The 26,969-nt window shown below is 40.5% G+C and overlaps 1 protein-coding gene across 2 annotated transcripts in view; it reads left to right on the top strand.

Annotated features, from left to right (window-relative positions):
• Positions 1-26,969, top strand: part of LOC114650710 (tripartite motif-containing protein 3-like) — a 126,207-nt gene that overhangs the window by 33,405 nt on the left and 65,833 nt on the right. For both annotated transcript variants that reach the window (XM_028800518.2, XM_051926750.1), the window contains exons 4-6: positions 4,820-4,971; positions 16,250-16,430; positions 20,853-21,579. In XM_028800518.2, coding sequence (XP_028656351.2) covers positions 4,820-4,971; positions 16,250-16,430; positions 20,853-21,579 — 1,060 coding nt within the window. The remainder of the gene's footprint in view (positions 1-4,819; positions 4,972-16,249; positions 16,431-20,852; positions 21,580-26,969) is intronic.

Here is a 26,969-nt window from a genome sequence, read left to right as displayed (position 1 = left end):
TTAGAGGCTAAATGGAGACAGCAACATAAGCTTGAATTAATGACACAAAAGAAACAGCAGCATACAGTATATTGAAGTAGGTGGCTTAATGGAGGTGACAGCAGACACTAGAAATGGTAGAGCAGTAGAAGCAGTTGCATACTTAGAGTAGCCGGCTCAATAGATATGGCAATAAAAGTAGGCAGTAGAAGTAACTGGAGACTTGCGTTCAATGGCTGGAGGTGTGATGGTTGAAGACTTTAAAGTGAGTTTCAGAAAAGAATACTTTGTTGATGAGGCATGTAGGTTCAATGCTTGCTGCACTGCAATCTACAGTAGACTGTACATAAATGATTTTTCAAATCATAAAGCTTATAAACATCATGTAGATCCTTAATTCTCTTTCAATTGCAGGATGCTGCTAAAAGTTTAGTATCTATTGCCTTAATTTTATTGTACTAGGACATTTCTTGATGTGTTTTTTTCTTTTCTCAGTTTCTCTCTAACTCCTGGCAACTTCTCCATTATCTTAAACAAGCCTGAATTTAACTACTATTAACGTGACCATTTCTGCTTTACATTGCCAAGGTGTAATTGGGTTACCAAAATTAAATATAGGCCTCATTTTCACAAACAGGCCCGTACTCCAGGCAGCACAATGCTATAATGGCTGCAGCACATAAATGATGCAAGGGAGAGCCCTTCAAAAAGTCCCACAAAATACAAGCCAGAATCCTAACTGGCCTGCACCGAAATAGGTCTCAACTTAGGGGAGACTGACCCAAGGAATCTGTGAGGCTTCAGGCATCTCTGCGTCTGCAAGTGTTGAACAGGTTTTTAAAGTTCAAAATACAAAAAACAGTCTAAATGTGTCTCACAAGAAAGAGTACTGCTCAACTCTGGCTTTTACAGAGACAAATTCCATCAGCATCCTTATAAAAAAAGGATTTATTAACAAAAGTGCAGAAACAGCACTGCTAACAAAACTCATCCAAAGAGCATTCAGTTGTGACAGACAGGGGCCCTGCCCACCTAGGTTCCACAAACAATGGACAAGGAAAATAACAACTAATGCTTACAAAATTAAAAACCAAAAGAAAATGACAAAAATAATTGAAAATTATAAACAGTCAGTAAGTCATGTCCATCCCGCTATATCCTAACACAGGGTCACGGGGGACTGCTGGAGCCAATCCCAGCTAACACAGGACGCAAGGCAGGAAAAAATCCCGGGCAGGGCCGCCAGCCCACCGCAGGACACACACACACACACACACACACACACACCAAGCACAATTTAGGACTGTGGGAGGAAACCAGAGCACCCGGAGGAAACCCACGCAGACACGGGGAGAACATGCAAATGAGGACTCTCGAATCGAACCCAGGTCTCCTTACTGTGAGGCAGCAGCACTACCACTGCACCACCGTGCTGCCCTATGTAAATGTAAAGAATTATTATTTGTTATTATCATATATAGATGTGGAGTGATGACTGAATATGTCACATGACCTTGGTGTGATGTGACTGGCACCCAACATAGGAACTATAAGCATTAACCTTACAAAAACAGTCACAAAATCATGAATACCATCCAAAAAACTGGAACACATAATGGTGTAATGACAACATTTTAATAATGATAAAAATACTGTACATAAAGGCAGGAACAAAGGACCAAGGTGGGGCACAATCATGCCAAAATAAATGATTGGCGGGTGCCATACTCAACTGAAAGGGATCTTCAGAAGTGCAGAGCTCTATACTTCTTGGAAGATGGTCTGTATCTGAATGTCGGCTTTCAGCTGTCTTCCATAGTATGTTCTAACAGAAGAGGCAGGGCTTTGTAAGTATGGGGCTCAACATCAGTGGTCCTCCAGGGTTTCTCTTCTTCCATTCTAAGAAAACAGATGCAACAAATGTAAACAGCAGCATCACACTTAATTCTTTCCCATTATTTGTTAAGCACAAACCAGTAAAACACTCTCTCAGCTCTCATGTCTGACAATATAAAAACAATATCAAAACATTATGCAAAGATATTTACACAGATTGCAAATGAATTTTGACACTAAGAGCTTTGATACTTTTTGAGCTCCCAGTTTTCACACCGCCTGTCTGCCTCTTATGTGCTCTATTCTTTCCATCTCCTGATCCTACCTATTTATTCCTTTAGATGTGCTTCTTTCCACCTTGAGTATAGCAGGTAATAGGAGAAAGACAAGGAGAGTCAATGTGAGAAGAAGCGCTTGATGGCGGGAAAGTGGGTAAGCCACCTGGTCTGGTGGACAGAGAGACATAACCTGTGAATGTAAGCCCAGAAAAGCAAGAGTTTCTGTTTGAATTCTATTCATTTTGTTACTTTGATCATCACCCATTTATGGATTTGGTATGAAATAAAACACAGACTGATACTGTTTAGCTTTCTTAGGTAGTTTGTTCAGGGTAGAAGTGACACCTACTGTATCAGTGCTGCCTTGAGGGTCTGTACATTAGCTGTTATATCAGTTTAGATACATGTACTATCATGTACTGGTGGAAAACAGATACTTGGTATGTTATTTTTATAAAATTTCTTGGTACTGAATGATCTGGCAGCTGACAGTAAATTAAAGTCTGTTGACCAGTACATGATTTTAGCAGTAAAATGTTTCACTCTGTTGCAAAAATATAAAATTCTCTTTTTATATAGCAAAATCTACTGTTGTGATTTTGCTCAAAATCAATTTGCTTTTAGCATTTTAAGATAATAAAAAATGTTCAATATTCCATTTAGGTCCTGCTATTTATTTTAGTGGTATTGTGTACACAGACTGACAAGCTCACACATCATACACATAGACAACGTTGGTCTAAGTTGCATTATGGGATTGCCTAAAACTGTCTTATTGTGCTGAAAACTCAAAGATGAAATTTAGATTTTGTCACAACATTTATATCGCCATGTGATAAGTAATATGTAGGGCAAGTAAACAACAACAGCATGTGGTGCAATAGTACTAAGGCGAGCAGCCATCCTGGCTATCAGAGTCGATTTCATGATGTGCATCCCTGTATCCCAAAAAATAACTGAAATATAATAATATGCTTTAACCAGCTGCCCATCTGAAAAGGTTTTATTGTGCTAACATAGCTGAGCTGGCACAGCCATCAAACCACCACTCACACAAAAGAGAAAGCAATGTACTCACTCAATGCGTTGTGCAGCTCTCAATCAAAAAATGTGTAGTGATTTGATGTAGAAGCCTATTTGTTTATTTTTGAAATTATTTGTCCCTGTTCTCATCCCACTCTGATGATGATGAGACAAAGCAGGCATTAAACAAATGAGGATGGTTATTATTAGGGATGCACCGATACCACTTTTTTGGAAAACGAGTACGAGTACGAGTACTTGCATTTCAGTACTCGCCGATACCGAGTACTTAATAAAAACATGATTTAAATTTACAGGTAACAGCTTTAGTCATATAATTTAACAAAAAAAAACAAGGGACTAGTTTGGAATTAAGAACATTTATTTAAAATGAAAAGCATGTTGTATGCAACATATTACAGAATAAATAATTATAAAAAAAAACTTAAACAGTGACAGTGCAACTCAAGTATTTTTTTCAGTTTGTTGTAAACTCTGCCGCTTTGGCAAACACATGCGCTATAGCCTGGCTGGTGTGCGAGCCGCGGAATTGTTTCGCATGTAATATGGCTCGTTGCGGCGTGAAACTCTCGTCTATCCACTGGGAGGTTAGGCTAATTAGCGACACGGGGCTAACACTGCTTGTCCAAATATCCGTGGTGAAACTAAACGCAGAGGAGGCTTGCAGTAGGCTGTGGATATGTTTTTTCACGGAGTCGTGTAGTTTAGGCAGCTCCGTGTCAGTCATGTAGCGGCGGCTTGGGACATCATATCTGGGCTCCAGAACATGGAGGAGACGCAGGAATCCCACATTTTCTACCTCCGAGAGTGGCTGGTCAGTCAATGCAATGTACTCGATAATTGCCTGTGTTACTTTCACAGCACGTGGATTGTCTCTGGACATTTTCTCTCGTCTTGCAAGAGTTTGCTGCAGCGTGGGTTGTGTTGGTTTAGAAGCGTGGGTAAACTCTTTGTACTCGTTGTCGTGTTGGGATTTTCGGTGCTTGATTAAATTACTTGTGTTAAATGCGCTACCTTTTGAGCCTCCTCTGGACAATTTCGCTAAGCACAATTTGCAGTCCGCCTTTGTTTTGTTGTCTTCATTCATTTTGAAATACTGTAGTTCCACACGGCTGACATGTCTCGCCTCGCCTTCTCCCCGCTCTGAGCTGCAGCCGGGGCCTGGGGGTGGGCTCTCGGTGCCTGTCATTAACCCCTTACACGCCGCTCAAACATAGACATTTCTCAGACTGTGGTATCGGTCCCCGGTATCGGGGGACTTTTAACGAGTACGAGTATTTTAGAAAATGTGGTATCGAGGCCGATACCAGATACTGGTATCGGTATCGGTGCATCCCTAGTTATTATGCATGGGCACGAGTTAACACACATATATGCTACATAAGTGTCCCAGTTTGGGACGTTGAAAATATGTTCACCCTAAAATCTATGCATGCACAATATGCAACATTCACATAAATGTAGAAAATTAGAAATTAATGGTAAAAGGAAAAAAAAATCTTTATTTTACTCTTCTACTTGCCACAAATAAAATCACTTGTATCTAACTGTGTACAGTATATGTTCTGAATTCAATAAATAATTAGACTGAAAATTACAAAACAGCAAGATGATCAAGATGTCATATTCTTGGTTTGAGTGTACCGTTTGTTAGACAGACAATATCTTCCATATTCTAACAGGTAATGGAGTTTTACTGCGAGTCTTGTGAAACAGCCATGTGCCTGGAGTGCACAGAGGGGGAACATCGAGAACATATGACCGTACCATTGAGAGATGTTGTAGAGCAGCATAAGGCAGCACTGAAGAACCAGCTTGATGCCATCTGTAGCAGGTGAGCTACCTTATGTTATTTTATTGGTTAATCTTTTTACAGAAATGATGTTATTATAAAAATATTATTGTCCTTTACTTTATAATCAGTGCATGATTCAAAGCTGATCATAATTCGATGATATAATACCTACTGGAAAGACTTTTACAAAACCTTGTTTGTACAAGGATCTCCGCTGGTGCATGTGTCCCAGGTGCTAGATATCACATACTATTTTGGCAAAAAATGTACAAATGATACATAGTGGTGCCCTGCCTCTGAGACTATGGAGCTGGATGTTTTGCCTATTTTAGTGGACCTCAGAATGACTGCTGTTGTTGGATCATATTCAGGTCATGGATGCCATGCAGTGGTCTTTACTGTAACTGGTATTAGTTATCTGAGGTCACTATGGAACTGTTGCAGGGAAGAGTATAACACACTTCATGTTGCCACTCTGTACTCTCCTCATCACCCACCCTGCATGCCTGATCACCATGGGTTCCAGGGAATTTAGTCGTTCTACTCCTTGTCACTGGATCTCACTACCACAAAACATTTGGAACATAGATTCGCTAACCATTTTCAAATCCCTTTTTAAGACTCACTTATTTAGATTAGCTTACACTAGATGACCTTAGGCTGTATTCTTATTTGCTTTGTTTATGTTCAGTTCCACAGATATATCTATGTGTTTACATGCATGTTTGCTTATTGGTTTTATGACTTTATTATTTGTACAATGCCCTTGGGGGTTTAGAAAGGTGCCTCGAAATAAAATGTGTTATTATTATTAATTTGTCACTTCATTGTGAAGCACAGGTGCCTTATGCCGCCATTACCTTTAAAGGCCTACACACTGTTCATCATAATTTTGTGGGAATGCACCTTTGCAAAGATATACACACCTTCCTTTTGTACCATGCGGCTCTATAGAAAGGGACAACAGAGCAACCTCATTTTGCATGCCACTAAATGGTAACATCCCACGTTTAGCACTACATATAAAACCATGAAAATAAAATGCCTTTTATCTGACCATTGTGATGCACTGGCTCTTCAAGATTCATAACCTCATGGACACTGGCCAAGAATGCTCAGTTGTGAAACAATGGCTGGCTGCTTCATGACTTCCAGCGGCAGATTGTTGCCTGTTACTGGTGGATGACTGCTTAATCTCTGAGCACTGAACTCTCAGCTTAAGTTCAACTTCTTAAGATTAAACTGGATTAGTGTGCTAGACCTTGCCCTCATTTGTGAAATTTAGTCAGAACTGGACAAAAAAATGGTGTGTGTCAGGATGAACCTTGGAGTTTTTCCGCATTTTATTTCATTAAAAGCTCATATTGTTCATTGCTTCCATACTTCTCACACCTTAATAATGCCATGCTGTTTTTCATATCGTGGTTGGATGCTTCCTAAATGTAGTGGTGGTGGTACATGTCACCTGATGACATACCCAAGGTGACTTATCATAGAGCCAAAGCTTGCAATTCAGACTCTGTCTGTACTTTACCTCATAACACAAAAGAAAAATTCTTCAGAAAATGATTTAAAAAAAAGATTTTTGATTAAGAGTTATTGGTTTCCAACTAAGCATTCAAGACTATGATGTCTAGTTTGTCTGGTTTAACAAACATTTGTCTTTCACTTGTCATAGGATTACAATTTCAAATTTATTGATCAAAGAATTTGGCCACAGACCAAAATAATAAATGGGTGACTACAGGGGACCAAAATAAGGTTCCTGTGCAGGGTTGCTGGGCTCGCTCTGTGAGAGGAAGAAGAACATAGTAGAAGCTGGAGTAGAACCTGGAGTAGAACCTGCTACCACTTCAGGTTAAGAGCAGCCTGCTGAAGAGGTTTGTGTTCATAGTTAGGAGACATCCCAGGGCATTCTACGGGGAAGTTTTGGACATGACCAACGGGAGAGGACCCGGGGCAGTCCAGGACAGGATGAAGGGATTAGATGAAGTGTTTGGGTATTCTTCTGGAAGTACACAAAATGTTTTTGAGGATGGGATGGCCTGGTCTCTAATGCTTAATATGGTGCCACTGTGACTCTCATTGAAGGAAAACATACAGTGAGAAATGTAATGATAATAAGTTTTTCTTATTAGAGTTCTCACAGAAGAAGAAATTTGTCAAATGGATTATGCATTTTTAAAAGAAAGCCTTTTGCTTACTCAACAAGAATGCACCTGCAAGTTTTGCACATTGTACTCTGCGATTTTAGTGTGAAGTTGAAGAGTCAAGTGGTTTGCATGCGACTTGATCAAAAGATGTTTCTTCACACTCCGCTACACATGTGCTTTCATCATTGTCTACTTTCCATTCAATAACCGTGGCAAAACAATGCATTCCACTCAAAGAATCATACAGCCACGGGTTATGTTTCACTAGAAAATGGATGTGCATTCTAGCAAAAAAATTAAATCATCCAGTCAGTAATGCTCTTCACATTTTTTGTATGCAGATAGACAAATAAATAGCCCCACTTTTTACTATCTACACATGTGGGCAACTTGATGCTTTGTAAAATCTCAGAACACTAATTTAGGAAATTAAACATTTTAGGAGGGTTTACTGGTTGTAAGCCGTGGAGTATATAGATTAGATCAAAAGAAACAGATTAAATAATATTTAAGTCTGTGCTTTACTTCACTGAAATATCCACTGAAAATACTGAGAGTGAAGGGATGTCTGACTTGCAAGAGGTTGCTGAGTAAAAACGACATTACAAGAAAAGCACAATGCAAATCTTTTCTGGAAAAAAATATTGGCAATGGGAGAAAATCTCAGCATACCAGTATTGAAAGACAGTAGGGCCACCTCCAGGAGAACCAGTCAAAGAAAGAAAGAAAGAAAGAAAGAAAAAGAAAGATCGGTGCTCTGGATATAAAAAAAGAAAACATGTCGTCTAAGACTTTGGAAAGTAGGAAGCATAGTATGGCCTATGGTGGGTGGATAAGGTGGGTTGGCAAGAGGTCACCAGATGTTCCAGTTGACAGGGTTTCTACCTGGAAAAGCAGAATCCAAGTTAACCTGAGCCTGGGCAGGTGAGAAGCAGCTATGGAGACCAGACCCTTTAAGAGCTACAGAGAGCTTAAGGATTCAGGCAATCTTGGGGCTGTTACAATGAGCTCTGGTCCATAGCCATAAAAGTGATCAGTGGACTTGGTCTGAAGAGACTCTGGGGATGGTTGAAGTAAGTTAAGAGGAAGAGAATGAATACTCACTGTTTGGTGGAAAATCAGATATAGGGTCATGTGGTAAAATGAGGTCCGTGGCTAATCGGCACCATTTTAAATAAATAATTGCCACACTCACGGCTTTAAGGGGGTTCCCGGGTACAATCTGGGCGGTCCGGAATCGCCCGTGGTCATAATTGATTCCAGGAGCTGCTAATCACCACACCTGTGTCACGTCCCCATTTTAAAACAGAGAAGCACGAGTGTGAGGGAGGAGAAAAAGAAAAGATTGACGGAGGTTAAAGGGAGAAAAAAGAGAGTGGCCAGGAGATGGAAGGAGGCGATGAGGGAGTGAGTGAGTGAATGAGTGAGTGAGCTGAGGGCAGCAGGCTCATATGAATGAAGGCAGGCAGCTGGGAGAAGGGCCCCTGATCAGGAGTGTGTGGTCGATATTCGGTGGGGAGAAGTTGGAAGTGGTTGCTCCCGCTGAGCAGTTGTGAGGAGCAGGAGCAACCAGGAAGGTGAACGGCTTGCCGCGTAATGCCAAGGAAGGCAGCAGTGGTCGAGAAGGCATGGGAGGGAGAGCCCCAGCATGAGTGCCCTGGCTGTTAGGGACCCAAGTCTTGGTCCAGCGAGGGAGCCTGTACATAGCCAAGTGACAGAAGACAACCGGACCTGGTGAAGGTCAGCTGCACCTGCTGATAGGGTGACTCCTCTGCTGCAAGGCCCATCTGGGATAAGCAAGGGAGCCACCAGCTAAAAGGAAGGCCCCGGGTTTTTAAAAATGGGACAGCTTCCATCCCTTTGATTTTAACCTTGTTTTAATGAATATTTATTGGATTATTTTAACCGCCACTTTTTCAAGTTTTTCTAGATTATTTATTTATTAACTTTGGAGTACTGCACTTTGGACACTTGCATCTTCCCTTTGTATCATATGGTGTCCTCATTTGTCCAGCTCATCCCGGTCATGACTATTGGTGGTGTTGGGTTCAAGAGGCTCCCAAAACTGGAAGAGGGAGTATGGAGCAGTACCCACACTGTCACAGGTCATAAAAAAGAAAGAGAGAGATAGGATGTGAGATGGAGGAGTGGTTTAGTGGTACTGAAAAGGTGGTCAGTTTGGCGAGTCAGGACAACTACAGGAAAAGCAGGGCTTTTGTTTTTGTTCCATCTTTCTGTGTTTAGTTTATGAAAAATAAATAAACCCCTTTTGAAATATTGTTTGTGTTGACATCATTTTTGGCATGGAGAGAGGAACACCACTGTAGCAATGGGTGAAATGTAACAAGTCTCTCCGGATGGGCTGAGATTTTCTAGGAAGACGTTGTTGGAAAAGAAATCACAAATTATTGTAGAGCTAAAAAAAAATGTAATGGGGATAATTCAGAACTGAACATTAACATTCATGTCTTTGGGATTAAAACTGTAGTACCCAGGCAGGCAATGTAAGAGAGTGCAAACTCCAGAGACATTGGCTGTGTGTTTTGGGCCCAGAATGCTGGATCCATGATGCAGCACCACTAAACACTGTGACATAAAAACAAACATCTACACTCACACACACTTTCACACCTCATTGTCATGGGGGTCCGGTGCCTTCCCAAGTGAAGGACAAGCATCATCCTTGGGCAGGGTGGCACTCCATTGCAGGGCCTGCTCACACATAGCAACAGGGCCAATTTTCAATCAGCAATCAGCCTTCCACCGGAATATGCTCTGCACACATACAGGGGCAATGTGCAGAATGTGGTATAGCGGGTCCGTGGCTTCCGCAAAAAAAGGCCGGGTTTTTAAATCCATATAGCCGTGCTGTTCTCCATGGGAGCGATCGCACGACCGCGGGGAGTTAATGAGGTAATTGGAGCGAGACGCACCTGCATGTGTGGGTGCGGTCATTCTAAATTGCCTCATTGGCTTCCTGCAGTGTGTGATTAAGGCGCTGCGCCCACGGAGGCACACGGAGGTAGGCATGTATATATACGGGTTAACACCAGAGAAAGGGGGGAAATGGAATGTAGAGAAATGGATGGATGGATGGATGGATGGAAAGGAGGTTAAAAGTGAATGAATGTCAGCTTGGCAGGATGATCTGGCCACCTGGAAAGTGGAGACACCATGAGCTGGGGCCCCGCGAAGGAGCGTTTGGCTGATGTGCTCTGTGGGCTTGTTCGCCCCACTGAAAACTAGCGAGTGGGTTGAGCAGAGGTGTCCTTCCGTGGTTTATTTATTGAATGTTTTTTATTCCCACTGGACACTTGTTTTAAGGAATACAGTATTTATTGAACTTTGGACACTGCACTGTTGCACTTTTTGTTTTGATTTTTTTTAATAAAAGCACTTTATCACTTTTTGAATATATCCCCTGGCTTCATGTGAGATTTGTCCCCATTTGTCAGCTCATCTCAGTGACATTACTGACAGTGTTGGGTTCAGGGCTCCCATAAGGACGTTGGGAGCCTGAACAGAACACGCATCGTCACACAGAATCTTTATAAAGAACGATTAGATGTGGGGTTCATAAACAACTTAGTGCATATGTGAAGCAGCAAAGATAATCATGGCACCACCATGCAGTCCTGAGTAAAAACATATGGAGAAATATTATTTTGAAGTGTAAACAGTTATAGTAAATGTAATACATTTACATGGGCTTGTTTTCCCTATCATACCTTAAATATCCTTAATTTTTGCTGGTATCTTTTGTTTTAATTTGCTGATCTGCCTACAATAATTCTACCCCACTTCAGAAGTGAAGTGCTCATCTTTAAATAAGTACCAGTCATTAATTCATCTAATGTACTCGAGGCAATTGAAGGTTAAGAGCAGGTTAAGTTGATTAGGGACTCCAAATTGGCACTGCAAGAATGAGTGCATGTGAGTCTGCCCTGCAGTAAGACTGGCACCTTTTCCAGGGCTGCTACTTGCCTTATACCCTGTGCTGCCAGAACAAACTGTGGCTCTGCATGACATTTTATTGGACTGAACACATACTGGGAATAGAGTAATGTAAGCTGAACCTAGTTACGTCAGGAGAGTACAAGATCACAATATGACTAGATGGGATGCCAATCCATGTCAGACGAAAACCTGCTACACTTTTTGCCTGAATGTAAAGCTGACTGTAGAATTTTTCATCACTTAATGCATTTTAACTTGTCCTTTATGACTGTGAGTAGGAGTAGAGCGACTACTTTCTACAGAACAATCAAAAGCCAACAAAGGTATATTGAGATCTCTGCCCGGAAATCCTTTAGAATACAGAAAGTCCAAAAGGTCAAGTGTCATGCAGTTCCCATACATCTGAGTAGGGAGGAAATTGAAAAAGGCCTGAGATGGGGCTGAAAACAGGAGGAAATCTGCTTCCTTGGAGAATGTCTTGAAAGGATCAGATACCAAAACAGATCCAATCTCTGAACAGTTTATACCTCTTAGAAATGGAAAGTTATCAGTAGTCCAGGTATTCTCAAAAGGCAAAGGCAACTCAATCTTTTATTTAAGACTACCTAGGCCATCTATGATTCACTGTGATAATAATGCCTTGAAGATTAGCTCAGTATTTAGTTAAATTGTCAATAATAAATAACTACAGAGGCTGGGCAATGAAATGAAAAATGCATGAGCTGAACACAGCTGTAGGGCACTCTATTTTGACCTATGCATTCAAGTCATCACAATACAAGCCGGCAGAAGATATATTAGCTAAAGCTGATATAGAGCATTAGATTGTTAGCTTTCTGCCATGCTGGAGATTCAGGACAGTTACTGTTTTATAACATAAAAAGAGCATCAAATTTAATGAGAGCAGGTCATCCAGCTCAAAACAGTTTAACAGTTCCTTCTTGGCACGGCTTCTCTAAAATAATATCAAGTTGAGACTGCACTGCTTGCCAAATTCTGTGTTTGAAGAAATGTATTTGAAATATTTGTATAAAATTGCCTTTTGACCAGCTTCCATTTAGATTAGACAGAGAAATAAAAGCAAGGATACAGACTCACATGACACATAATACAGCCAGCCAATCAATCAATCAATCAATCAATCAATCAATATGTTGCAAAAATCCAAGAAGACTTAAAGAATAAGTCAGGAAGAAGCACTGAATTACCTGATAGGAGTGGGTAGAAAAGACCCCCAAAAGCGCTTCTTAATACACTTTGGTGGAATGAGCCTGTGGCTATAAGTGCTCCAAGAGAGCACCTCCTGGACCTCCTGGACGGGATGGAGGGAATTTTTCATGAGGACATCCAATTTTGCTACCATCTCCTTTTCCACAACAGCTTCCAGTATGTCCAGGCTTTCTATTATGTCTAAAGCAGGTATTTACAGCCTTTACACCCTTTGTTTTTACGTAAATCCTACATACCTTATAATGGAATCCACTTTGTCTTTTTTAAACAAAAAGTTTGTCTTCTTTCCAGGATGGCTCACTGATGTTCAGTTGCTTCTTTGCTGTTTCTACTTTGCTACCCCTTAGATTTTTTGCTAAATCTTCCTTCCTGTGAATTTCCACATACAGTAGGTCTCTGTAATGTATATCTCCACTTTTTACCTTGGATACGACAGTCGTCCTGACCTGTTTTCCGCTGCAGGAATTTTAGTAAACCTTAATGGATCCTTGAGAAACAGTGGCCTCTTTCTCTCCCTTTCTCTCTTCTCCTTTCTTATATTCTTCACTCTGCTCATTCTGCAGAGCTGCTGCCTCAGGCCTATCATTAACTCTCCTATTCCCTGCTATCTTAAAATTGTATATTCAGGTCTCTCTTCTTAGGGGGTCTCTCTCTCTCTCTCCTACTTTTTACTTTCCCCAGAACACTATTCCTCTTGCTCACTTGGTACCAAAGTATTTATTTGCCATGTTGTAAATTATTGCTGTCAGTGTATTCACCTTCTTTAAACCTGCTGTCACTATCCACATTAAAGGAACACAGTCATCTAAGAAAAAAGAGCCTACTCTGGCCTTTCTTATACAGTTCCATTGTGTTCCAAGACCAGTCCACCCTGTCATTGATGTGGACCCCCAAGTTCTTGTAGAAGTGGAAGACCTAGATTGACTTGCTGAAGAGTGACAGGCCATAGAGGCTTGTTTTCCTGACCAGTAGATTCATTAATCTCTAGAAACTAATATTAAAGAGACATATGGTTAACAATACGGTTTACAGTGGTAGCACTGTAACTTTTTGAACATTTTTTCTTGAAATGTCAAAAAACATCAGACTTATAGTACATGTTTTGTGTGGAGTACATCAAATTTTACACGTGCTGACACCAATAAATTGGATTCATTGGGAAACCTGTGTTTAATGTATTCCAGGTAAAAATAAAAGCTATAAATGACCTTTCAGAAACATAGAACCAAACACACAGTGTATTGTATATTATACACAATGTATAAACAGCGGTCTAAGGCAAATCAGCCTAATAACTCCAAAGTGAATCGTAGAATGTGAATCTCAGAGTGTATGAGAACAAGGGGGCAACCACTAAGAAGGATATCAGGGAGGCTAAAAGACAGTTGGAGAGGAATATAACAGATAAGGTGAAAGACGAACCAAAGAGATTCTTTCAGTAGTTTAGTAGTAAAAGATCAGTCAAGGAGGAGGTGAAGGGCATCAGGAATAGAAAAGGGGAATTAAAAGATACAGACAATGAAATAGCAGACAAGCTAAGCTTGCATTTTTCTGAGGTCTTCACAAGTGGAAAGTGGATAACCTCCCAGTGGTAAACGAGACTACTAAGGAGGTTCTGATTGATATGGAAATTGCAGAGAGAGAAGTGTTGCTCAGATTAAATAGGGTGAAATCAAAAAAAATCTCCAGTACTAGATAATATTTACCCTTGAGCTCTTAAGGAGGCAACATATGAGGGGCAGTCAAAAAGTTCCCGGAATTGTGATATAACGGGAGAGTGGGAGATCAGATTATGCACACATTGTTGTGGAAGAGAGCACAGCACGTCTGTAGAACAATTATAACAGGTCTGGATTGGTTTTGGCATGTAGTATTGTTTTAATTACCATTTCAGTTAGACGTGTGCATAGTCATTGCAGTTTGAACAACGTGCAAACATCAAGTTTTTGTGCAAATTGGGGAAATCAGCTTCAGATACTCTAGCAAGTACCCTATATGTGCAGCAATCGCAGTATATAGTACATTGGGTATTGCCGTCGTCAGACTCATTTTCACATTTTTGATTTTGAAAATCTAAATATCATATAGCAACACGCATACAACTAAATGGTCAACAGCAAAAACATCTTAGGAAACCTTTACTGAGAGAACTTGGAACAAAATACAAACAATGGTAAATTACATAGACTATGTACGTTTAATTTTTTTCTGTAAAATAGACAAACTGTAATGTCTGCTTCTTAATCTGCATTTCCAGTTATGCCTGTTTCTTTTCTTTGTACTTTAAGAACATAGTATGGCAAGAGTCAGGAATGCAGTTGTTTTCTTTGTTGACATTTTGGGGAGCCTGTGGTCATCTTTTTTTTGAATCTGTAAAAATGTCTGTTGGGTCCGTGTACATGTACAGTCAGTATCCAGGTTGTGACATGACATTTGAACCAAATGTGCTTATACAGTTCAATCATGTATATAACTACCAATGTTATCATGTAGTGTGAATTGGTGCTTGACCATGATTTCTAAAAATCTCATGAGATTTTTTGGCATAAAACAGCCATTTGTCCCTTGCAGTTTATAGAGTGGACGCGGGTGATATAGAGGGGGTCATTTTTCAGCACTAATACTGGGAGCTGGAAGTCAATGGAGCAGAGCAGTATGCATTTAATAGTGGCTGTATTCAACACCTAAAAACAGTTCTTGCTAACCATTGAGCTTTACTTCTTCCTTGAGGTTCACTGATCTTTCTATTTCCATTTCATATTGTGATCATATCTCTTTTTTCCTGTCCAGGACACCCCTGTCTTCAGTAATCCATGCACCCCATTGGCTACTGCCGCTATTCGCATGGTCGTAAATTATACCCGCTGCGTCCTTCATTTGCAGCACCCCCTGGCGGCCATCCCAGATCCCCACAGGGTTGTGGAGAACTCCATCTCCCATGAAACCCTGTGGGAAACTAAGGCACCATTGTCAGCCAGGGAGGCTGCCACCAAGCGTCCCGGGGGAGGTAGTGAGATGCCCATGGTTGCTCCCCCGGAACATATGTGGAAGGGGCAACCTGGCCAGGCATGGGACTTGGCCGCCCGCCACAAGAGATTTATAATTTTCATGAGGTTGTGCATGTTTACATTTATTTATTTAAAGCAACTTACAATATTTGAGATACAATTGGTTACATTTCTTTTTTCCAATTGAAGCACAAGTGGGTGAAGTGGCTTGCTCAGGGTCACACAGTGTCAGGGGTGGAATTCAAACCCACAACCTCAGGGTTTGAAGTCGAAAGCCTTATCCACTGTGCCACTGACACTAGATTAACATTTTAGCATGAATATTTCATCTGATGGACTAGAGTCATAGCTAGGCTCCCGGGAGCCTGAAATGGATTAAGTAGGTTAGATAATGGATTGAGGACTGTAGCATAAAATTCCCTAATTATTTTATTTCAGAATAAAGTCATGGGGTAACAGAGCAAGATGCTGCACTATTGTCGTGCCTGCACACACTCAGGCTGCTACTTTTAAATTGCTAATCAATCTAACTTTATTGCCGTGAGGTGAAAATCTGAAAACCGGGAGAAAACCCATATAGACACAGGAAAAAATATGCCAGCTCCACACAGACAATGGCTGGCCATGGTAGCTAAACACAAGAAGCTGGATCTGTGAGGCAGGAGTGCTAAACGCTGCACTGACCTGGGTAGATTTTTTTTTCCTGACTATTTGCTTATTCTTGCATTTGCTGAAGAATGTCACTCATGTATTCCTCATATAAAGTTTTCATGTCTAACTCAAAATATTCAGCATAAAGAAATATGAAGACATCACTTGTGGTGTATCATAACTTTTTCATTGTATTTAGGAGTGAAAATTGTTGAAGGGATATTTATATCAAAGCATAAACTGTACATAAGTAATTTGTATACTGTTCATTATGAAAGTTACAGGTTATTAAAAACTGAATCTTAAATCATTCCACAGATTGCCTCAGCTGACCGCTGCCATAGAACTTGTGAACAAGATATCCAAACAGTTGGCAGAACGAAAGAATGAGGCAGTTATGGAAATCAACAGTACCTTTGAAGAGTTGGAACGAGTGTTACATGATCGCAAGAACACCCTCATAAACGATCTAGAGAACATCTTCAGTGCCAAACAGAAGGTAAAATATGTGTGAACACCTAGAATATTTTTGAATTTGAGCTCTTACCTTTGCTTTAATTGGAAATGACTTGGCGTGCATTCATTTAGGCCAGAATCTCACTTTACTCAGTGATGCCAATATTTTGCCTCTAGACTGGATGTAGTTTTATAGATTGCCTCTACCATGCACCTGTACTCTACCCGTCTATCTATACTATTCATTTGTCGTGATTGTGACGGCAGTCTGATGCCCTACAAGGACACGTCTCAGTCCATCTCCTGTGGCCACACTAGTGACACACAAGAGCTGGTGGTCAGAAGCACATAAGATTTTGAACGGATTATTGAAGTGCCTCTGCCTCCAGAAGGCAGCCAAAGTAAAGCGTTTAGGAAACGCACACAGACTGCTAATTACCTGACACTGGTCAAAAGGCTAAATAGTGTGATTATGTCTAAATTCTTTAGGTTAAAGAAAATACTTACATCCTCTTCCTCTACATCAGACTTTTATGAATGATCTGTTAGGTTCAGCCAAAACCAATTAATATATGTCACCATGCAAATTAGTTAAATCTGATAATAATTTCCTTGTTAAGAGGAGCAGACATTTATTATGCACCTTGTGATATGCAGGCATACCTACTTAATGCAAACCACATACCCTCATATTTAAACTCAAATAACTCCATTGGATCCAAACAAATAAATAAAGAGATAATTTGACATGTTTGGTCTCACGTCTAGCTGGTTACCCCTTGTGTTTGTATTATGATTCTGAACTAATTGTTCAAACTCGCCCTTGTTTGCTAGACTCTGTCTACCGCCTTTTCCCACTTCTGTCATATCTCTGCATACTCCCGAATTTGCTTGTCCTTTTTTCAGATGAACTTCAAGTGATGTTGCAGGTGCCTATCACCATTTATGGTGTCCTGTTCGAAGTAAACTAGAGGCTTAGCTGGAGGTGAAGTGCGAGGCATTGCAAGAATATTTAATAGTAACTTCTATGATATAATTAGAAAGTGTGAATGCTTCTTGTGCTGTTCTTCAGATATTATCCTCCTTTATTTTTTTGTGTATTTCTCAGTTTTTGAATTTATTCACTAAAGTTACACCTTTTTATTTATATGTTGCTGTCTTTTCTTGCTGTACATCACATCTGTACACACAGATTCAGTCCCCAATACGGATTAACTGCAGTTTGACTGTATTTTGATTGTTGCTTCAAACGTTTATTGCACATCATTCAACTTTTGTATTGTTAATTTGATGACATCAACTTGTTATAATTATATGTACGTGGTTTTAATAGCTCCTGCCATTTTGTATGCTTATTTTCATGTGTGCTGCCACTTTGGAGTTGTGGATACTGTCTGCTACTAGACATATTATGCACACGCTAGACAATGCGTTATGTTGTGATGGTTTTATAATAAAAGCTGGCCAAGAGCATTAAACTGTGTCTAAACTTTAAGAAATTGAAGGAATACTTAATAAAATAACTAGTGCTGAAACATTTATGAAATTAAAGGAAGAGACTAGTGCCCAAACCTGTAAGCTTTGTAAGGAAAAGACTTTGCTTTTGACTTTCAGTTTCTGACCTCAGGTTTAGTGTTTAGCCCTTCAGTGAGTAATCGAATGACTTGTGCAACAACATCAACTACAGGGTCTTCAGAAAGCATTCAGACCCTTTCACTTTCTTCACATTTTGTTTTACTGTAGCCTTATGCTAAAATCATTTTCATTCATTTTTTCCCTTTTTAAACAGCACTCAATACTCCAGAATAACAAACCAAAAGCAGGAATTTAGAAACATTTGCAAATTTATTAAAAATAAAAAAAACTTCAAGTATCACATTGACACAGGTTTTCAGACTCTTAACTCAGTATTTAGTCAAAGCCCTTTTGACAGCAATTATAGCCTGAAGTCTTCTTGGTTCTGATGTGACAAGCTTTGCACACCTGGATTTGGAGATTATCTGCTTTTCGTCTCTGAAAATCCCCTTAAGCTCTTTCAGTTTGGATGGAGACTGTCAGTGGACAGTTATTGTGAGGTTCAAGAACATTCACAAAGTTGGCCGTAAGCCACTCCTTTGTTCTCTTTGCTTTCTGCTTAGGGTCATTGTCTTGTTGGAAGGTGAATTTTTGGCCCCGTCTGAGGTTCAGAGGTTTTTATTAAGGATATCTCTATGTTTTACTTAATTTCAGCTTTCCTTTTACTGTATTAGTCTCCTGATCCCTGTCACTGAAAAACAACTCCACCGCATGCGTGATATTGCCGCCACCATTCTTCACTGTTGGAATGGTATTGCACAGATGCACAGATGATGAGGAGTGCCTGGTTTTGTCAGGACATAATGCATAGAATTTAAGCCAAACAGTTCAGTCTTGGCTTCATCACACCAGAGAATCTTCTTTTTCTCAGCCTCAGAGTCATTTAGTTGCCTTTTTGCAAACCATAAAGCGCAGATTAGTGGAGTGCTGCAGAGCAGGTTGTCCTTCGTTTCTCCCATCTCCACACAGGTTCTCTTGAGCTCATCCAGAGTGACCATCGGGTTCTTGGTCACCTCAGTTGCCATGTCTCCCTAGGTTGCTCAGCCCTAGGAAGAATGGTGGTTTCTCCAAACTTATTCCATTTAAAAATTATGGAGGCCACTTTGCTCTTGAGAACTTTCAGTACTGCAGAAAATTTTTTGTAGCCTTCCTGAGATCTGGGCCTTGACACATTCCTGTCTTCAAGATCTGCAGGCAATTACTTTGACCTCATGGATTGGTTTTTGCTCAACTGTGGGACCCTCTATGGACAGTTGTTTTCCATTTCTAATCATAGATAGATAGATAGATAGATACTTTATTAATCCCAATGGGAAATTGACATTAACCAGCAGCAGTATACTGATACAATAAATAATATTAAATTAAAGATTGATAATAATAATAATGCAGGTGAAAAACAGACAATAACTTTGTATAATGTTAAATGTTAACGTTTACCCCCCCCCCCCCCCGGGTGGAATTGAAGAGTCGCATAGTTTGGGGGAGGAACGATCTCCTCAATCTGTCAGTGGAGCAGGACAGTGACAGCAGTCTGTTGCTGAAGCTGCTCTTCTGTCTGGAGATGATACTATTTAGTGGATGCAGTGGATTCTCCATAATTGATAGGAGCCTGCTGAGCGCCCTTCGCTCTGCCACAGATGTTAAACTGTCCAGCTCCATGCCAACAATAGAGCCTGCCTTCCTCACCAGTTTGTCCAGGCGTGAGGTGTCTTTCTTCTTAATGCTGCCTCCCCATAATAATCATGTACAATAAGTTAAAATGTCTACTCCAAAATAAGGTGTAGAAACATCTCAACAATAGGCAATAGAATGGGATGCACCTGAGCCAAATTTCAAGGATCTTAGCCAAGAATGTGAGTACCAATGTGATATTGCAGTATTATCATTCTAGGGCACGGATGTCGAACTCTGGTCCTGGAGGGCCGCTGTGGCTGCAGGTTTTCATTCTAACGATCTTTCTTCATTAATGACCAGTTTTGGCTGCTAATTAACTTCTTTTGCCTTACGTTTTAATTAACTTGACTCAGGCCCCTTAGTTGTCTCTTTTTCATTAAATGGCAGCCAAACAATAATGAGATGCAAAACAAGCTGCCACACAACCAGCTCACCTGTGCCCATCGCACAATATCTGAAAATAAAGAAAAAATCAAGAGTTTTGGAAATGTCTGCTGTGGTAGAATGAAAGCAGCAACAAGCCATTGAATTAAATAATGGTTTTATTTAACACGGAGAATGGGTTTCTCATTAAGAAATTTGTAGGAGTTTGAAATCCCAGTTTAGCTGGTCATCTATTGGCTCGTTTCACATCTCATTTCTGTTTTACTGTCAATTAATGAAAAAGCAATTCAATTCAGAGGACTGAATCCTTAAAAATATGGCTATAAAAATGAAAGAAAAAGAAGTTAATTAGCAGTGAAAACTGGTCACTGATTAGGAAAAGGGTTAGAATGAAAACCTCCAGCCACTGCGGCCCACCAGGCCTGGAGTTCGACACCACTGTTCTAGGGTATGGAGTGTTATTTGATGAGAAAAAAAAATTCAAACAGTTTTAGCACAAGGCTACACCATAACAGAATATGTAAAAAGTGAAGGGGTCTGAAAACTTTAAGTATGCACTGGATCTGGAAACCCTTTAATAAACATATCTATTAATCTCTGCCTCCTGATATTACAAGTACTTAAAAATGACTTAGCGTTTATCCTTTTTGAACATGACAGATACTCTACCAAAGGGAGAAATGTGTAAAAAATTGTGATTTATGTGCAATGTGTTTTGAGCTAGTCTTTAGCATGGCAGATGCCATAGGAAAAAGTTTGTTTGGATTCACTTTTTGTCATTTCAGTGACATGTTTACAAATACTATGTCTCTAAATTTTTTTCTTTTAGGTTTTGCATACCCAATTGACATCTCTCCTGCAAGGCCAAGAAAATATCCAAAGCAGCTGCCGCTTTACAGAGCAAGCCCTTAGCCATGGCAGTGCTACTGAAGTACTGCTTGTGCGCAAACAGATGAGTGAGAGGGTCAATGCTTTGGCCCGGCAGGACTTCCCTGAAAGACCACATGAGAATGACCACCTTGACTGCCTCCTGGAGACAGAGGGACTTCGACGATCCATTCAAAACCTTGGTGTGCTTCTGACCACCAGCTCTGTAGGCCACACTAGTGTGGCAACAGGAGATGGACTGAGACATGCCCTTGTAGGACATCAGACAACCGTCACAATCACGACAAAGGATAAAGATGGCGAACTGGTTAAAATGGGCAATGCCATTATCCGTGCTGAAATTACAGGACCTAATGGTTTCTATACTGAAGCAGAAGTGGTGGACAACAAGAATGGCACCTATGAAATTGTCTATACACTTAAATCAGAGGGTGAGTTCACCCTTTCATTGCTGCTCTATGATCAGCCCATACGTGGTAGTCCTTTTCGCTTACGCTGCGTGAAAGCGTCTGAAGTACCACAGTCTCCAGATGATGTTAAACGGCGTGTCAAGTCACCCAGTGGTGGTGGTCATGTTCGTCAGAAAGCTGTCCGAAGGCCCTCCAGCATGTACAGTTCAGGAAAGAAAAAAGAAAATCCTATTGAGGACGAAATGATCTATAGAGTGGGTGAGTATAAGACATTAAGGATACAAAGTCACGATGTTGAGCAGCAGATGACTATATTTAAAGCTAGGTGTGGTGATAAGGGACACAAGAAATATCAAATGGATTGATGCTGGTTTGTGTAATAGATCATTCAGTCTAGTTAATCTTGCTAAATCGAACTACACTTTCTTGCCACTGTAATTGAGTCTACTAGCGTGTATATAAATGCAAACGTGTCTGTCCTGGGAACGACTGCTGCCCTGTCTAGGGTTGATTCTGTCAGGAAAGTCTCCAAGTCCCCAGATCCCTGAAAATGGATTAAACAAGTTCAGTAACCTAGTGAATTTTGGAATGTAACAACAGTTTAGCACAGCGTGTTGGCACCTTGGTTAGTGATGCTGTCATGCAGTGTAATAGCCAAGAGTTCAAATTCTGTCCTGGGCGGCTGTCTAAGTGGAAATAGGAAATCTTACTTTGTATTGATTCATCTCAAGGGTATGCCAGCATATAACATATGCACAAATCTGCAGTGTTTTCATAAAAATATATTTAATTTTTGTGACACTTTACTGTCCTTGAAAACAAATGCACTACATTGCACAGTTCACTTGGCCCCCGGAGGCTTGGGTACAAGCAGCTAGCTTCCCGAAAGCTACATTTACAAACTTACTTTGACAGTGGTTCTTGCATTTTGGCTATACTTTTTATTTGGTAAATTTATTTATAGACTTAAACGTTGTTACAAGACACTGAAGATAAGAAAATAAGCGGAGACACAAACAGGATTATGTGCTTCATGTAGCTGCCCATGGGGACTGGTAGGGAACATGTGGTGAATTTTAAACAACGCCCACCAAAGACAAATCTTATGCCGTAGGGGCTGGGACTTGCTTAGAAAACATGGACATGTCAAGGCACGAGATTAGTTTCTCCAATGATGCCATGATTTATGTTATTATTAACTTCAATCGAGTAAGTTTATTATTGATCTTTTTTAGCTGTATCATGATTACCAACGTGATTTGACATACGTGAGATCTCAATGGCTTCATGAAATGACAAAATCCTCTTCTGTCAACTGTGCAGTTTATTGAAGCGATAAACTGTTAAGATTACTGAAACGCTAGACTGTAATTGCAGCCCCAAGAATTTTTTTCAAATTTCACTTTAATTTCCTATATATGCACATTTATGAACTCTTTATCTCCTTTGTTAATATATTGTGCCAGATACCTGCAGACACGCAAGATGCAGACCCACTGTACAGTATACGAGTAAAAAATACCCAAGTTTCCTCAAACTTTGAAAAGAACTGGTGTTCTTTCCTCAGAAAACCTAGGATACACTTATTTAAACATTTGTTTTGTTGTTATAAACACATCTTAAGCAAAAGGCATGCTTGACAAAGCACTCTGAAACATGCTTCGTAATGCTGCTCTGAAACGGACACATTTAGTAAGCTTTTGAAGAGTTTTGTTTCATTGTTGGCTTATTGCCTTGATTGCAACTGTACGTCACCTAGTGAGACATGCCTTTAATCAGAGGCGGCCTTAGGGGTGTGCGGGGCATAAGGCTGATCAACCCCACACGGGGCCAGTTACGTCAAACACTGTTACCGGTATGTGTGGACTGTATAAACTTGTTAACATACAGCGGATTTTCTCATTGCAGCATTCAGCTAAATGTTTGCATGATGACATGCGGACTTTATCAAAATATAACTGGAGAATATAACTTGACAAATCCACTCGAAATGGGACGCGCGGACCTCAAAAGCAGGGCCCGGGGCACTCTACCCACTTGCCACCCCCAAATGCCGCTATTGCCTTTAATTAACATACTTATTTACCTGATGTCTTTATCGAGGGTGACTTACACCATTTGAGAGATGCAATCATTTTTCCAGTCGGAGCACAGGCAGGTCAAGTGACTTGCTCAGGGTCACACAGTGTCAGTAGCCGGATTTGAATCCACAACCTCAAGGCTTGAAGTCCAAAGCCTTAGCCACCACACCACAACTAGGATTCTTATAGATAAGAAAACTGAATTAGATCACTACACTGGGGTGGCACAATGGGCAGTGTTTCCACATCACAGATCTTGTGTTTGGTGTCTGTATTTGTTCCTTATCCAAGAGGTTTGGATGTGTATTCTGGTTTTCTGTTCCCCATACCCAAAAATATAGGTGTATGTTTAAAAGGGTTACCCCCTTGCCCAGGGCTGTGTCCTGCCTTGTGATCAGTACTGCCAGGTTAGGCTGTGGTTGCCCCCAGTGTTTTAAAAAATTACACCGTAATGACAGTTACTGTCATCTTACAAATTAAACATCGTAAATTAGAGTTTATATGTGTTGGTAAAATGATGATGGTTGTGTGTCAGTTTTGGATTAAATAACTCATTTTTGGTATTAAATTTCCCAGGTTTAATTGCTGTGCCTGCAGTTAATCTTTTCTCTTACTGGCCAAAAGACTGTTAAGATGTATGCTGATGCACAGTAAATCTTTTTTTATTCAACCAATAGAGTAATCTTGCGTTAGTGTCATTCCTGCTTCTTATGAATTGAAATCTTTTTGGGAGGCATCTGTAGATGAGATTAGTTTATCCATTTCTATTTTTTAAACACATTATGAGAGCAAATGGCTGACCACCTGTTGAATATCATTGACCTTGGCTGTCTAAGGTTCATCTGCTGCTGGACAGAGAGAGGGATGTTCTGGAACTGCATACAGATGTGAGGAGTGTTTCATCAGGTATGAAAATGATGAATAATTAGATCTTTTATTGATTCATCCAGTAGTTGGCTAGCATGGTTGTGCAGCGGTTAGTGTTGTCTTCTCACTGCCCTAAAGATTTAGCTTCCTTCTCTTTCTGTGGGGAGTCTTCCCCAAGTTAGGCTAACTGCTGCCTCTAAAACAGGCCTTGTGTGGATGTCTGAATGACAGTGTCGCTAGTCTCATTGGAGGATGATGTCTGTCTCTCTCCCAGTTTCATTCTCAGCAGGTCTGTACTAGAATAAGTGGGCTTGAATGGGATTTGAAAACCAGTGCTGGTTATGTAGAGAATAATGAGTGGCATCCTAAGCAGGAAGCTGACATATTCCAGTATGAACATTATATGGATGTAAAGAATCTGTTGTCATATTAAAAAGCCCAACACAGACACTGCTGTAGAATGTCCAGCAGAGGGTGTGCAGCCAGTTGGCTGAGGTCTCCAGGACTGTTTCTGTGTGTCACTCTGTCCATTTTAACTGACCATGTAAGCTCCAGACGTTTATTTTTTCCAGGGATGCTGCTGAGTGGAGTTTTTGTCTTCCTCTCCTCCATTCTCAACTGGTCATAGTGCAAAAGTGAATTAATGGACAGACATTACAGAGCTCCATTTATGCTAATGAGTTTTGATTCACTTGGTTTTGCCAACTGATGTTTTTATATGCACTCATTATTTAGCACTAACTTGTAAAGTTTGCATTTGCACCTCTCTGTGAAACTGTCACAGTGTTCTGCTCTTCCACTCAGTGAAGAGCGCAATACAGTAATAAATGGAACTGAACTGAAATTTGGCAAGTAAAAAATGAGCTCTATAAGAAAAATGAACTCTATAAGAAGCCTCAGAACTCTATTGCTTAGGTGTTATTCCGGTGTGTTGAGCCGCTAAAGTCTGGTAGCCATACAAGTATGAAGAGGTCAGTGGAATGGTGAGGATGCAGGGAGTGGAGTTGGTGAAGGTGGATGAGTTTAAATACTTGGGATCAACAATTCAGAGTAACAGGGATTGTGGAAGAGAGGTGAAAAAGAGAGTGCAGGCAGGGTGGAATGGGTGGAGAAGAGTGTCAGGAGTAATTTGTGACAGACGGGTATCAGCAAGAGTGAAAGGGAAGGTCTACAGGAAGGCAGTGAGACCAGCTATGTTATATGGGTTGGAGACGGTGGCACTGACCAGAAAGCAGGAGACAGAGCTGGAGGTGGCAAAGTTAAAGATACTAAGATTTGCATTGGGTGTGACGAAGATGGACAGGATTAGAAATGAGTACATTACAGGGTCAGCTCAAGTTGGACGGATGGGAGACAAAGTCAGAGAGGCGAGAGTGCGTTGGTTTGGACATGTGCAGAGGAGAGATGCTGGGTATACTGGGAGAAGGATGCTAAGGATAGAGCTGCCAGGGAAGAGGAAAAGAGGAAGGCCTAAGAGAAGGTTTATGGATGTGGTGAGAGAGAACATGCAGGTGATGGGTTTAACAGCGGAAGATGCAGAAGACAGGACGATATGGAAGAAGATGACCCGCTGTGGCAACCCCAACAGGAGCAGCTGAAAGAAGAAAAAGAAAAATTTACAAAAGAATTTACAAATTTTGGAATTTGACCTGTTTTATTCATTAGAGAAATGGGTAAGTGTGTGGTACTGCTGAACAAAGTTTATATAGAAAGTTGAGGATTTAAAGACTAAACGAGAAAATTGTGTTGGTAGGTTGTTGTGGGAACTGCAGCAGGCTTCATATATCCAGCATCAGTCTTGATGATGGAGCAGCACTGAATGCAAAAACATTTTGTTTTGTATATTATATGCTACATTCTGGAGACCCAAGCAAAATTCAAGCCATTTGTGTATTGTGCCCATTTGCCTCCTTGCTTTCCTTATCTCATCATACGATAACTGCATTTTGACAAACACACTATACACCCAGAAGATGCCAAGGATTGATGTGAACATATTGTAGATGCAAAATTTTGAAAGAGTAATGCAAGTCCAGGTATTGAGTGGCATGGTGGTGCAGTACTGTCTTACAGTCACTCCCTGTCTGAGTCTCCATTGGCTTTTCACCCACATCTCCAAAGATCTGAGTGTGTGATGTGAACCTACTGCTTTCTGACTTCTGTTCAGTGCTATCTGAATAAGCTTTGGCCCCGCACAGCCTTGAACTGGGTCATACAGCTATGAGAATGTTAAGTACAGGTATTATTATAGGGTGGCTTATCAAAAACAAGATCCATTTTCGAGCTTTTCAAGAGTACAAAGTTATTAGGCACCTAAGAGCACAATGTTCTTCTGCAGAGTACAGGAAGTTTAGTCACGTGGTCATCTCCTGGTAAACATAAATACTGAGATCATAAGAAACCAGCATTATTTGTTCCATAAGGCCATCATCTAGGGAGCTGTTTAAACAGGGGTTTAGAAAGAGTGATTAGTGTACAGTGGCACCCTGAGCACAAGACACTGGTCCAAATTAATGGAACTTGCATGGCTTAAGACAGTAATTCACATAGAAAGTGGCACGCAAAACAGATAATTAACCTTAGAATTGGTTTCTTGGTGCCAAATGTGCTTAAATAACAGCTGCTGGAGCTAATGATTGCTGTTTAATGTCCTAATTTACAGTTGCACATTGGGTATGTCAACAAAGTGAAGCTGGCGAG

Source organism: Erpetoichthys calabaricus, chromosome 4 (genome assembly GCF_900747795.2).
Source record: "Erpetoichthys calabaricus chromosome 4, fErpCal1.3, whole genome shotgun sequence".
NCBI classification, from domain to species: Eukaryota; Metazoa; Chordata; class Cladistia; order Polypteriformes; family Polypteridae; genus Erpetoichthys; species Erpetoichthys calabaricus.
Note: the sequence above shows the minus strand (reverse complement) of the source record. Positions and strands in the feature narration are given on the sequence as shown.